The sequence below is a fragment of the Eubalaena glacialis genome, chromosome X (assembly GCF_028564815.1).
Source record: "Eubalaena glacialis isolate mEubGla1 chromosome X, mEubGla1.1.hap2.+ XY, whole genome shotgun sequence".
In the NCBI taxonomy this organism is placed as follows: Eukaryota; Metazoa; Chordata; class Mammalia; order Artiodactyla; family Balaenidae; genus Eubalaena; species Eubalaena glacialis.
The window spans coordinates 65,637,022-65,650,528 of record NC_083736.1 but is presented as its reverse complement, the minus strand read 5'-3'; the positions used below and the strand labels follow the sequence as shown (position 1 = coordinate 65,650,528).

Below are 13,507 nucleotides of genomic sequence, written 5' to 3'. Positions count from 1 at the left end.
TACTGGCCATCCAGTAAGCACAATGTCAGTTCGATTTCTTTTTTTTGCTCATTATTTATTGCGTTGTTTGATTTCTCATTACTGAATATCGAATGTTCTTTATCTCTTTCGGATACAAGTTCTTTATCATGTGTGCTTTGCAAATACTGTTGCCCAGTCTGTGGCTTATGCTTTCAAAAACAAAGAAACAGACAAAACCCAAATAACACAATTTAAAAATGGGCAAAGGAATTGATTAGATATTTCTCTAAAGAAGACACAGAAATGGCCTACAGGTATATGAAAAATGCTCAACATCACTAGTCATCAGGGAAATGCAATTCAAAACTACAATGAGTTATCACCTCACAACTGTTAAGATGGCCAGTATTAAAAAAAAAACAAACTTAAAATAGCAAGTGTTGGCAAGGAAGTGAAGAAAATTAATCCCTTGTGCATTGCTGGTGGGAGTGTAAAATGGTGCACCCACCATGGAAAACAGTATGGAAGTTCCTAAAAAAATAAAAATAGAACTCCCATATGATCCAGCATTCCAACTTCTGTATATTTACATTTACATTACAAAATAATTGAAATCAGGATCTTGCATAGATTATTGCACTCCCATGTTCATTGCACCATTATTCACAATAGCCAAGAGATGAAATCAACCTAAATATCTATCAACAGGTGAATGGATAAAAGGTAGTATATATAATGTATACATATAACAGAATATTATTCAGCCTTTAAAAAGAAGGAAATCTTGCTATATGCTGTAGTATGGATGAGCTTTGCAGATATTATACTAAGTGAAGTAAGCCACTCACAAAGGACAAATACTGCATGTTTCCACTTATATGGGGTATCTAAAGTAGTCAAACTCTTAGAAGCAGAAAGTAGAATCCTGGTTGCCAAGGGCTTGGGGGAGGGGGAAATGGGGAGTTGTTGTTCAATGAGTATAGATTTGCAGTCATGCAAGATGAAGAATTCCGGAGGTCGGATTACAACAATGTTCATATAGTTAACAACACTGTACACTAAAAAATTTGTTAATAAGGTAGGTTTCATATTATGTGTTTTTGCAATAAAAATAAATTAAAAAATAAAATGCCTTATTCAATGGCTTTTCATATATTCACAGTTGTGCATCTATCACAATCAATTTTAGGATATTTTTGTTAGCCCAAGAAGATGCCCTGTATCCCTTAGCCATCACCCCCAACCCCCCAACCCACCCCCAGCCCTATAGGCAAGTAATAAACTACTTTCTGTCTCTATGGTTTGCCTATTTAGGAAATTTTGTATAAATGGAAATACACAATATATAGTACTTTTTGTCTGGCTTCTTTCACTTAATATAATGTTTTTGAGGTTCACTCATGTTGTAGCATGTATCAGTACTTCAGTTATTTTTATTGCCAAATAATATTCCATGGTATGGCTATACCACATTTTATTTATACATTCATCAGTTTATGGGCATTTGGGTTATGTTTAGTTTGGGAATATTATGGATAATATTCCCAAACTAAATGCTGTTAAGAATATTCATATACATTTTGAGTTCATGAGTTTTTGTGTGAACATATGTTTTCAGTTCTCTTAGGTAGATCCCTAGGAATGGACATTCTGGATCATATGGTAACTCTATGTTTAACTTTTTAAGAAAATACCAGAATATTTTCCAAAGAGATTCAACTATTTTACATTATCACCAGAAGTGTATGAGGATTCAAATTTCTCCAAATCCAAATATTTGTTATTATCTGTATTTTGGATTATAGCCATCCTATTGTTTTTGCAACATGGTATCTCATTATGGTTTTGATTTATATTTCCCTACTGACTAGTGGTTCTCAACATCCTTTCATATGCTCATTAACCATTTCTATACCTTCTTTGGTGAAATGTCTATACAAATCTTTTACCCATTTTTTTAATGGGGTCATTTTCTTATTTATTTATTATTCTTATTCTTTAATCTGGATACAAGTTCTTTGTTAGATCTGTGACTTTCAAATATTTTCTCCCAGTCTGTACCTTGTCTTTTCATTTTCTGAATAGTGCCTTCTGAAGCATAAATGTTTTAAATTTTGATTAAGTCCAATTTATCAAGTTTTTCTTTTATGGATCATGCTTTTGGTGTTGTACCTAAGAAATCATTGCCTAACTCATGTTTACAAAGATTTTTCTCCTCGGGTTTCTTTTAACAGATTTATAGTTGTAGGTTTTACTTTTAAGTCTCTGATCCATTTTGCATTAAGTTTTGTGTGTGCTGTGAAGTAAGGTTCTAAGTTTGTATTTTTGCATGATATCCAGTTGAACCAGCACCACGTGTTGAAAAGACTACCCTTTCCCCATTGAATTGAAAATCATTGACCATAAATATAAGGAGAGTTCGTTATTTCTGAACTCTCAATTCTGTTCCATTGATCTATCTCTATGTCAGTACTACACTAACTTGATTATCTGTATTTTTATAGTAAGTTTTGAAATCAGAAAGTGGAAGTCTTCCAGGTTTGTTCTTTTTCAAAGTAGTTTTGGATATTCTGTTTTGTTTTGTTTTGTTTTGTTTTTCATTTCAATACGAATTTTTGGATCAGCCTGTGAATTTTTACAAAGAAAGCCTGCTGAAATTTCGATAGAGATTGAATTGAATCTATATATCAATTTGGGGAGAATTACCATATAAATATTGAGTCTTACAACCATGAACATGCAATGCCTTTCCATTTATTTAGATCATCTTTAATTTCTCTCAACAAACATCAATTTGTGTTTCTCAGTGCATAAGTATTACATTTGGTTTGTTAAATATATGCCTAAGCACTTTATTCTTTTTGATGCTATTGTAACTAGAATTAAGTGTTCCTTAGTTTCATTTTTGGATTATTTGCTACATGTATATAGCAATAAAATTTGTTTTATGTATTAATCTTGTATTCTGTGATATGTTGAACTTCTTTATTAGTTCTACCATTAGATCCATTTTTGTGGATTCCTTAGGATTTTCTGCATATGAAATCATGTCATCTGAGAATTAAAAAATTTCCTTTTTTATTTCCTATCTGGATGAATTTTAGTTCTTCTTCTTCCCTGTTTGAACTGGCTCAAACTTCCAGTGCAATAATGAATAAAAGTAGTGAGCATGTCTTTGTTGCTGACTTTAGGGGAAAAGTATGCAGTCTTTCACTACTAAATATGATGTTAGCTGTAGGTTTTTCATAGATATCCTTTATCATGCTGAAGAAATTTCTTTCTATTGCTAGTTTTTTATTGTTTTTATCATGAAAGGTGGTCGAATTTTGTCACATGCTCTTTCTGTGTCAGTTAATATGATAATGTTTCAGTGCTTTCTTCTTTTAAAATAGTGTATTACATACATTGATTTTTAGATGTTAAACCAACCTTGTATTTCTAGAATAAATCCCACTTGGTTATGGTATATAATCCTTTTTATATGTTTCTGAATTCAGTTTGTTAATATTTTCTTGAGGGTTATTTCATCTATATTCATGAGAAAGATTGGTATGCAATTTTCTTTATTTTGGATGTCTTTGTGTGTTTTGGGCATCAGGGTAATTGTGCTGGTCTCAGCCAATCGATAGTGATACTGTCAGCTAGAAATACCTGGAGGCACTCACCTGGACTCCAAGGCGAGCCCCCACAGATATTTCCCCTTTCAGAACCAATGTTGTGGTTGAACTAGCCCTTGTGGTTCTTATTATAATTGCAAGATGCACCTCAGCAATAACCTTTACGAAACTTTGAAAGGACGAAGTTTATTACTCACAAGTCCTGGAGGGTACATGGCATGCCTTGGACCACACAGAAAGGTTGTGGGTGGAGAAAGACAGCTGGGACCTGGGGTTATGTTTTTATCCGGGTCAAGAGTGCGGGGCCTAGGGTTTCTCAGATTCACTCTTTATTGATGAATTTAAAACAGAATGGGAATTAAAGCACAAGAAGGGAAAAACAAGCAGCCAAAGGGTCAGTTATCTAAGTCAATCAGAGATCTCCAAAACAAAGGAAACTTCAGGGGTGTGGTGGCCTGGCTCTTTACCTAGTCGTGTAGCTGGCAATTTGTTCTTTTTGATATAGCTGTCTTTGTAGTGGTGCCTCAGCAATCAGAAGCTTAATGTCAGGCACTTGCATTACAATTTTAAAAAAAACTGTCAGAGGCTCACACTACAGTAATATTGGCCTACTAGAGCTATTTTGAAAGTGTTCATTCCTCTTCTATTTTCTGGAAGAATTTCTGGAGTGTTGCTATTATTTCCATCTGAAATGTTTGATAGCATTCAGCAGTGATGCTATCTGGACAGGAGCATCATTGTGGGAAGATTTTTAATTATTAATTTAATTGACTGTCTATTATTGAGTCTGTTTTGAAGTTTGTGTCTCTCTACAAATTTTTTCATTGCATATGTGTGTCTAATTTGTTGGTATAAATTTTTTCATACTATTTTCTTATAATTTTTAAAATTCAATAGGCTCAATGGTGATGTCTCCCTTTTCAGTCCTGATTTTAGTGATTCCTTAGGAATCTCTTTTTTTTTTCTTGGTCAGTCTGCCTAAGGTTTGTGATTTGTTATCTTTTTAAAAAACCATCTTTTGGTTTCATTGTGTTGTCCAAAAAAATTAATCAATAGTCAATCTAAGAAAAATGGAAATTTTTATTTGCGCCAACCTGAGGACTATAACATGGGAGACAATCTTCAGAAAACTCTGAGGACTGTTCCATCCATTGGAGGTAAAACCGTTATATAAGTTTTTGAGACAAAGTAGCATATTAATAGTTTACATAGTCCAACAAGGCGAGTAGTGGGTATTAATGACCCATTACAGGATTGAGAAAGGAAAGTTATCTCTTAAGGAGTTACCTTGCTGGTTCCAGAAGGAAATTTCTTTTCTTTCTTTCTTTCTTTCTATTTTTTTTTTTTTGGCGTGTGGGCATTCCTGTATCTTTTAAGGGGATCTAGTTAATGTATAATGTGATACACAAACCACACTAAAGGGGAGGGGCTAGTGGCTCAAATGGGCAGAGAGAGAATTTTATGTTTACAATTTTTCTTGTCCTGCCTGAAAATAATTTTATTTCATTAATTCCACTTTTGATCATTAATCTTTCAATAGAAAGCATTAGGTGATCAAGTATTTGGTCCCTAAATGCTAGGCTGGTTCTTTACCTGCCTTGGGTTCATCATGTCCCTCGATGCTGGGTCCTAATAGCCCAGTTCTTTCTTTCCTTTTAGGGGGTGGTACTAGTAAGATGTCTGGCAAGGAATAACGGTCAATTCCAAGTTGTCCAATAGGACTTGCACCAATTTTACCTTGCATGCGCATTGTGCATGTCCATTATTTTATAGAGAACTATAGATGTGATCAGTAGTTTCCAGTTGTTTAGATATCATTATCTTAGTAGGAGCATGTGATACACAGTGCAAAAAACAAGAAACTAAAACTTTATAAGTTACACAAACTGTAATCAAAGTTGGCAATAGGAAGAACAATATCATTAGTAAAGATTTAAGCCAATATCCTCTTGAACCAAACCATTTTCCTAGCATTTCCCTTAAACTGGGAAGAGGATCATTCAGAGTGGAAATCTGATTTTTCAGACGCACCATAAGGGAAGGGGTTGCATTAGAAGACTCATCAGGTATAAAAACACAACATTCACTATGTATTATAGCATAAGCTCCCCCTTGGGAAGCTTTTAGAATATTGAGTGCTATGCAATTCTGTAGGACTGCTTTTCTCATCATGGAAATTTCTGAACTGAGCAAACAAATGGCTTGGTTACTATCATTTAAGGCTTGCTGGGTGAATTTTGTTAAAGCCTCTATATGAGTAATGATATCTTCTATTCCAAGTGAAGGAATAAATATTGCAGCCAAATAATCATACCATTGGAAAACTGATTGAACCCAACATGCCCACATTGAAAGCAGAATGACAGCAGCTGTTTTCAAGGCTACCTGTAGGTGACATTGAGCCTAAAGGAAACCAATTGTACACCTTCTTAACCAATCTGGGGAGATCCAAGGCCATAAATTTGTTCCATAAACCTATTGGGTCCTGTTAGGAGCTATCCCACCATTTTTGTGTGTGTGTGTGTGTCTGGCAGGTAGAAATCCAGACTTGAATGAGAAACAGCCCACACCTCTGAAAAGTGAGTGATAGGCAGGTCAGCTCAACTAAACAGTGCTTCCTAGTGCTAATGTACTCCTCATTCGGGGACAGCTTTCTCCTACAGCATTCCCTGCTTCCGCTTCCAATAGTTATCTTATCCCACCATTTTAACATCTAGTGAAAACTGTCTTTCAGACCTTGAAACATACACCCAAAGGTTATCAAACATTAGATAGGATTCATTTGGGATTTAAAAACATTGACTAATGTGGATCTGATGCCATCGTTCTGCAACTTGCAGTTTGAAGTCAGGAGGATGCTTTCGAAAGCTGTGAGAATGGCCTGATGCATTCCGTTGGACTGCCACGCTTTATGCTACTGGATGCTAAGCCACGTTGCATTCATCCATTTCCTTACTGACGGGAATTTGGAGTGTTCCCAGTTTTTCCCATCACCAACACCCTTGTGCATGTGTTCTTGTACACTACAGGTACCAGCGTGTCTCCGGAAGAAGTACCAGGCAGCGGACTTGCCGGAACATAGAGGAAATAGCTTTTATTTTTCCTTCCAGTTTTAAGATCTTGGGCTCAAAGCAAGGACTCTAGAAGCAGATTGATTGGTTTCAATCCTGCCGCTGATCCCCACGAGCCGAATGACCTTGGGCCAGTGGCTGAACCTCTCAGTGCCTGTTTCCTCACCGGTAAGAGGCCAGTAATAGTTGGTACTATAGTTCGAGGCGTGTCACGCGGATGCATTACTACTTATGCCCAGCACATAGAAGAGTGCCAGGCACAGAGTCCGTGCTGGCGCTAAGTTTCTTTCAATGGATTCTGCCAGATTACCTCCCAAATGGATCTCTTGCACCACCGCCACAGGGGTTTGCTCCTGACCTCTCCCACCCTCGGAATGCTTAAGCTCTTTGAAGGTTGTCAACCTAGTGTGTGAAACCCGATTCGTGGTTTTAGTTCACATCTCCAGGATCAGCGGTGGAGAGCATCTTTTGGGGTGTAACTGGCCACTGCGATTTCCTCTTCTTTGAATTTGCCTCAGAGCGGGGGAAGGGCTGATGGAGCGAGGCCAACCCCAGTCTGTCCGCCAACCCCAGTCTGTTCGCCAAACCCGCCTGCCATTAACGTTTGCTGAGCCACATTTGATGGAGCAGTTGAGACAGAGACCTTACAGAACGAAAATACGATCCCTTTGCTCTCTGGCCGACCCCTGATCACTGACTGTGGGACTCCTGTGCCCATTCTCCTGTTGGGTCGTAAGGCTTGCGGTGGAAGGGAGGCTGGTAAATGCTTTCGGCGCGTGCTAGGCGTCCAGCGCCTCCATCTTGACGTTTCATCCTCACCACCCCTGGAGCCCGGCGCCCTCACACCCCGACGCCGTGTGTAGATGGGAAACGGAGGCTCACGAGCTGTGACTCTAACCGGAAAGGGGAGGCGGGGCGAAAGGCTTGACAGAGGGAGGCACTCCCACAATCCCCTTCACCAGCCCACTGCACGGACAGCCCACGGGCTTGGGGGCAAACCAGAGGCCCTCGACCCCATTGGTTAGGCCTCGAGGGGGCGGGCGAACAAGGCGCCCGCTGGTTGGCGGGGTCCGGACCAATGAGGAGGCCGCGGCGCGGGCGTGGGCGGCACGCTGAAAGCCGCGCGTCGTTTCGTTTGAGGCGAGCTCCTGCGGCGCCTGAGGCGAGCTCCTGTGGCACCTGAGGTGGCGGCCGCTGCCCTCTGAGCGCCACCCGCCTCGCCCGCCGTGACCGCGACCGCGACCGTGACTCGGGCCATCGACCGTCGCCCCGCTTCCGACGCCGTCAGGGTCGCGACATGAGCTCCCCCGATGAGGTGTCTGTGTGGGGAACGGGTTTCGGCCCAGAGGGCGGGGAGCGGGCCGGCGTCAGCCCGGTCGGCCCCACAGTCCCGCGGGGACGCGACCCAGGCCCCGAGCCCGGGGAGCCGCGGAACGGCGAGGGTGGGGGCGGCTTCCCGGACCCCGAGGGCTTCCAGTCGGAGCGGGAGATGCTGGAAGCGGGAGGGCCGGTGCTGTGGGGCCGCGAAGGCCGACCTGGCTCCCCCGCTGACGACACGAGGGACCTCCTGGACCTGGCCGAGGAGTCTGCGGCGGCCATCCTGCGGCAGCTGGCCGACTGGGACGTGCCGGACGTCCGCAGACACCCGTCCCAGGAGAGCTGCGCTGCCTTCGAAGTGTCCGCCGTGTGGGCCGGCCTCGAGGCGGGTCCCGGCGGTCGAGGAGCGCCTGCCCAGAGCTGTGGGGAAGCGCCGCCGGCTCCGGCCGGCCCTCTCCACCTCGGTGGGCCCGAAGCGGGCCGGGCCTGGGGGAACCCTAAGAGAGGCCCTAAGCGTAGGTTGAACGTGGCTGCGGATCGCCAGCGGCTCTCCGAGGAAGGCCTGGCCTGGCTGCTGTCCGACCCCGAGTCCTCAGATGAGTTCAGTGAGACACAGCTGATGACGGTGAGCACTTACCCCAGAGAAGGAGGCCAGGCCGAGCCCAGCAGACCCGAGGATCCCGGGGACACTCCCAGACACTCGAATTTCCAAGTCAGGGAGAATTTCCTTCACGTGCCAGGCTCTTCCCTGTCCTTGGCTCCGCGAGGACTCACTTCGGTTGTGGAAACGCAGGGCGTGGGAGAGCAGGGCATCTCTTCCCCTAAGAAAATGCAGAGCGTGCTCTGGGGGAAGGGGGGCAGCAGGCCCAGCTACCCGGGAGCTGCTGCTGCTGCTGCAGGTGGCCTGCCGCGGGTCACTCCTAGGAAGAAGGGGGCCCAGGAGAAGAAATCCCTCGGGGGAGCCTCCAAACTTGCCCTGGGGAGAACCTTCCCTTCCGGGGGAGACCAAATCTCGGCAACTCCCCTGGAACCGGCCACCTTGCCCCCAATCTCTGGTATTCCGCTGCTTGGGAGATCCAAGAGGTATACCTTGGTCCCTTCGGGAACCGAACAGTCCAAGCACACCGGCGCTGGGAAGAAATCCGTGGCCAGGCGGGCAAGGGAGTCTGAGGCGGTGGCGGGAGAAGATAAGGACCCAAATAGAGACCCAGCCACAAAGGGCCAAGTGAGTAGGCCATGCTCCTCCTCTCTGCCCACTCTTCCCCCCCACCAGCTCCAACCGCCCCCAGGACACACGTCTTCACCCATGCTGCCTCTGTCCATCCCTCAGGGGTCGTCATTGGGTGCCCCTCGGTCACTGGGTCATTAGGATGCCAGATCGGGCTCCTTTTACTAGGGACAAACATTAAGGTAGCACTTCGGGTGTGCTGGGCCCGGTTCTCCACCCTTGGCCTGTTTCCAGCCTCCTCTGCGAGACTGGTGCTGGGATGGAAGGGAGGGCTGGTAGCTGAATTGGGTCGGGGGATCCCTTAAAAGTTTCCCCGAAAAGCCTCAGTATTTACACTCACCAGCTTCCTGAATCCTACTTCCTAGCTGTTCCCCAGACCTTCCTTGCAGGGGGCCTGGGCTTTCTCAGTGCCCCAGTGTTGTCCCTAGATCAGTTCTGCCTGCTGGCCTAGGGCTGACTGAGGGAGAAAGTGCTAATGAGATCAGCCTTTCAATTCCCTTCCCAATTCCCTGCCTCACCCCGGCCCCGAATCACACAACTCTCTCTCTGTTTCTCACACAAACACACACACACACACACACACACACACACACACACACACGTCCTTAGTCCTAATCGGTGAGAAATTTTTGTTTCAGCTGCCAACTCACAGGCCAGGCACATCTTTTCCACGCATGCATCGTGGAAAAGCCTGCAGTGAAGACCTCAACACCAGAGGCCCCCAAGATCCAGGAAACTCAGAGCCTTTCGCCCTGAACCAGGGAGAAGTCGTGCCCAGGGTGCCTGTCCCCTCAGGTGAGTGTTGTGGGTTTGATATGAGGGGAGGGAAGAGGGGTTGAGGACAGAAACCTCTGGCTCTGTCTCTGCTGGGGGCACAGCCTTGCTCCCAGGCAGCTTCTCCCACAGGAGACAGGGTGCTGGCAGGGCTGGCCTTGAGCCACATCATCCTCTGTGTGGGGTTTGTGCGGCCGGGGTGATCGGTGGCAGTGCCCGAAACAGCTCCTCCGGGTGTAGACTTGCAGGGGAACAGCCTTTTCTGTTAAGTCCTGTTTGCCCACATTGCTCTCCCACGTGCTGGCTGTGGCTGCAGCTCTGGGAGGGTCGAATCCAGAGCCACAGTCTTTGGGGACCACAGTGGCGAAATGGCTGCCCCTGGGGAACAGGGGAGGCCGGCCCAGGGAGAAGGTTCGGGCTGCTGGGCAGAGCAGGGGCGGCTTGTTGCCAGCGGAGGGTGGTGCTGCCTCACCTCACGTTAGACCCCGCTTGGCCCTTTCCACCTCACTGGGAGCCTGAGAAGCTGGATTGTGTGTCCTTTCCCTCTCAGGTGACCGGGAGCCACTTGACCATCCCCCAAGACCAGAAAGAGAGCAGCAGCCACTGGGAACACCAGGCTGTCCTCGGGTAATGCTTCCTCTGGCCCCTGGAAATGCAGGCCCAAACTCGAGGGTGGGATCTGGGTCCAAGTTCAACTGACATATGTGGGGCCCCACATCCCCTGCCCCCATCACGTACCCCACGGAGGGAACCCACCTCCTTTCCACTGAAGAGCCCTTGCCAGTCTAGCCACCCGGCTCTGGGATGGAGGACCTGGGGGAGAGGAGAAGGTGGAAGAGAGAGGAGGCCAGAGTATACTAATCATTTCTCTTCCTCCTGTGTCTGCTGGCGTAGTGTCTCATGCTACAGAGAGAAATAGACGACCTTAAGGAGAAACTTGGTATGAGGAACCAGGGACGGAGAGCGGTGTGTTAGTGCAGAACCCGGGTGGGCACCTGGGGTGGGGGTGGGCTGCAGGTGCAGTCGGCTCGCAGGGACCAACATCCCTGTGGGGAGGAGAACCTAGCAGGCCTGGCCCTGGAGCCGGCTGTGCATGTACAGCTGGGCGTGTGTACAAGTAGCAAAGTACTGTCTGGACTGCATGCACACTTTGCCAACCAGACCAGTCCTAGGGAATCTCCTTCTGATAGGACTTTTAGAGATGCCTCATTGATTTTTCCCTTGAACTGCTGCTTGGTGTGGCTTCTAAGGTTCTTGTTGGATTGTTTGTTTGTTTGTGTGACGAGTTCTGACTGGTTGTGGCACGGCCCACAGCATAAGAGCTGCTGGCACATTTTGTTTCCCTTTAGGAACCGATTCCATATTCAGTTCGGGTGGTGGGGAGTGGTCAGGCCCAGAGCTCTTTGCATCGGGTCTGGAGGGGGTTTCAGGTTGCAGGGCTAGGCGGTTCCTCTCAGGGATAGGGGGACGGGCTTCTATATCCCTCCGTCTGGAGCGCCTGCTAATGCCTGTCCCTGTTGCAGCCGCCATGCAGTACCTGGCTGACAAGTTCCAGACCCTTTGAAGTGAGTGTTACACACACCGTACCCCTTCCCACAGTCCTGGCTGTTGAGCAGGGCTGGGGGCTGGCCCTGGCTTGAGGCTCTTCCCTGACTCCGCTGTTTCACAGGTTGAGCCCAGCGTCTTCCTGCAAGAGGAGCAGCTGGTACCTTTGGGGCCCGGGAGCTGTGGCCAAGCTTGTTCCCTCCTGTTCTGCCTCAGCTAGGGCTTCCTCTCGCCCTTGTTTTGCCCCCGCCCCACCCCAGTTTCACAGCATTATCCAATTAAAGTGCCTCTCATATTTTGTGTTCTGCCTTCTCTCTGGAGGGGTAGGGGTAGGGGTAGGGGTACAGGTAGGGTGCCGGGGCAGGGCGCTGCTCCACGTCAGAGCCTTTTCCAGAACAGTATCTCTGGCATCCTGTGGTGGGGACTCTGGGCCAGCCTCTGCTACCATCCCTGCAGTCAAGCCAGCGGAGTGCCCCAGGTCTGGGTCCTGTGTGGGCTCTGCCTGGCCACATTGGCACGTCCTCCCTTTCCCCCGAAGGCCCTCTTCTAGTTCTCTCCAAACCCCCCTCCTCCTTTGGGGTCTGGCGGATCCCATTCATCTCTGCCATTCCCCCTCTCCATCAGCAGGAACTCATGACCCCCTTCCAGAGCTCCAATCTGGAAGCTTTCACATCCTCCCTGCCCTAGCCAGCTGACCACCCTCCTCCAGCCTGGTCGTCTCTATACCCTTGAGTGGAAATTGGCCCGTCAGGTTCTATGGCAAGGGTGGTTAGTAGGTCTGTGTTCTTGCATGGTCCCCGTCAAATACTCTTCCACCAGCCCCATGACACAGATTTTCCTGGAAATGATATTTCCGTGTCCCAGCTCAATCTCCCAGACTGCCTCTTTAGGACACACGAGATTGAGTCCGAACTCCATGTTCGATTTCCCCCTCCCTGGAGGTTGGGGAGCACTTCCTTCCCTCAGCCAGGACCCAGGGCTGTACCAGCCTGAGACTCAGAGGGACAGATTTGTGTTTGAGTGAGGCGAGGGTGGTTCTGTCTGACACCGTTCCCGAAAGACCAGTGTTTTACTACACAAAAGGGGGTATGATGGTAGATAGGACATTCCAGGTTGGTGACTGTGTGTCCCTGTGTGTGAATAAAAGTAATCAGGGATAATCTCCCTTGAGGGAGAAAGATGTGATTCAGGGAGTAAAGGGAGTAGAGGCTGGTCCAGGTTCTGTAAGGCATTGAATGAGCAAAATCAAGGGTCGGATCTGTTTTGTTCAAGGGTTGTCGTTAAATTCCCAAAACATAGGAGGGGGATGATGCAGAAGTCACCAAACCGCACGACAGGGTGTTGGGATGCTCAAAATGTTGGATTCACTGGAGGAGGCTCTCGATCCTACTCTGTGATCCTATGATGTCTTACAACTACTGTGGGTGTGGATGGAATGAGATTGGGAAGGGTGGCTCCTCAGAGTAGCTCATCTTAGAATCAGGGGACCCATATATGAGACCACCCAACATGAGCTACCCGGGACAGGGGAGGGATGGGCGCAGTGAGGATGGGAAGTAAGGAGTGACTGTACCTGGACAATGGGGAGCACTTGGGTCCACCCTTCCCCCATATTCTCACCCTGACTCGCTTCCAGAGTTCATGGCATGAGCTCAGGTGGACAGACCACATGTGGGATGGGACAGTCACAGACCTCAGTGTCAGAAAAGAATGTTCGTGGGACTTAATCCTTCCACTCAAACCCCTCCCTGGAGAAGGTGGGCTTAATTGCTGCCCAGGCCTCTGGCTGGATTCCTAGGATGTACCCAGTGCCCCCCACCCCAGCCTGTACCAGGCTTATGTTCTAGGCCCTCTTGCTCTGGCACTGCTCCCCACTGAAATGAGGCCATTACCAATGAGTGTGTGTGCACTTCGAGGAAACAGAGCTAGCTCAGACCTTGGACCTGCCTCTGACCAGTAGAGACAGTCATTCCAGGTCATGTGTCCCTGCAGAC

General features: G+C 47.2%; 1 protein-coding gene across 1 annotated transcript; it reads left to right on the top strand.

The window, feature by feature from the left end:
* The first annotated feature begins 7,946 nt into the window (after nucleotides 1-7,946).
* LOC133082581 (uncharacterized protein CXorf49 homolog) lies at nucleotides 7,947-11,532 on the top strand. The gene is made up of 5 exons (XM_061179231.1): nucleotides 7,947-9,191; nucleotides 9,833-9,989; nucleotides 10,519-10,595; nucleotides 10,863-10,908; nucleotides 11,492-11,532. The coding sequence occupies exons 1-5, from the start codon at nucleotides 7,947-7,949 to the stop codon at nucleotides 11,530-11,532; spliced, it is 1,566 nt and encodes a 521-aa protein (XP_061035214.1).
* The last annotated feature ends 1,975 nt before the right edge of the window (nucleotides 11,533-13,507 follow it).

What these genes read in the sequence shown, in the direction of transcription:
- LOC133082581 (XM_061179231.1), top strand. Translation starts at nt 7,947, where the DNA reads ATGAGCTCCCCCGATGAGGTGTCTGTGTGGGGAACGGGTTTCGGCCCA. An exon ending in CAGGGTGCCTGTCCCCTCAG is followed by an intron (nt 9,990 to 10,518) that starts GTGAGTGTTGTG and finishes TTTCCCTCTCAG; the next exon opens with GTGACCGGGAGCCACTTGAC. An exon ending in CGACCTTAAGGAGAAACTTG is followed by an intron (nt 10,909 to 11,491) that starts GTATGAGGAACC and finishes TCCCTGTTGCAG; the next exon opens with CCGCCATGCAGTACCTGGCT.